The sequence below is a fragment of the Habropoda laboriosa genome, unplaced genomic scaffold, assembly GCF_001263275.1.
Source record: "Habropoda laboriosa isolate 0110345459 unplaced genomic scaffold, ASM126327v1 scaffold175, whole genome shotgun sequence".
NCBI classification, from domain to species: domain Eukaryota; kingdom Metazoa; phylum Arthropoda; class Insecta; order Hymenoptera; family Apidae; genus Habropoda; species Habropoda laboriosa.
The window spans coordinates 193007-193635 of NW_017100347.1; the positions used below are offsets into that span (position 1 = coordinate 193007).

Sequence of the window (629 nt, forward strand, 5' to 3'; positions counted from 1 at the left end):
ATTTATCATCTTGAGAAATGCAAGATTAGAGCACTCGTTGGCTGACAAAATTTAACAAAAATGTCATATATTTTCTAATCTGAGTGATATCAGTCAATGTCAGATTAACTTCTCCTGCAATTTTATAGACAAATCATAATTTCCGTTCAAGGACCAGGCCTCGTATTCGTCGTTTACCCCCAAGCGCTAGCCAAGATGCCAGCATCACAAGTGTGGGCCGTGTTATTCTTTTTTATGCTAGTCTGCCTTTCTTTGAATAGTCAGGTATGTGGTATAATTTAGTCAATTAAGAAAATATTAACAATCAACGATATACGTATACGTAATTTGTCTCTTAATATATTTCTCTTTATGACAATTCCAGTTTGCAATAGTGGAGGTGGTCGTCACGTCGATTCAAGATGGCTTCCCGAAATGGGTAAAGCGTCATTTAGTGTGTCATGAAATGTTAGTACTTTTAGTATGCGTCATATCCTTTTTGTTTGGCCTCCCTAACATCACACAGGTAAGAAATTTTGTTAATAAATCATATCACCGGGTGACAGAGTAAATTGGTTGTAAAAACATTTTTTATATGTCAATACAATATTTATGTAGAGAGAAAATGGAGGAATTAATTTTTGAAATTT

General features: G+C 34.3%; 1 protein-coding gene across 1 annotated transcript in view; it reads left to right on the forward strand.

Moving 5' to 3' along the window:
- The window catches only part of LOC108574572 (sodium- and chloride-dependent GABA transporter ine-like), a 22202-nt gene that overhangs the window by 19709 nt on the left and 1864 nt on the right, over positions 1-629 (forward strand). Inside the window, exons 8-9 of the mRNA XM_017937187.1 lie at positions 152-264; positions 365-505. Coding sequence (XP_017792676.1) covers positions 152-264; positions 365-505 — 254 coding nt within the window. The remainder of the gene's footprint in view (positions 1-151; positions 265-364; positions 506-629) is intronic.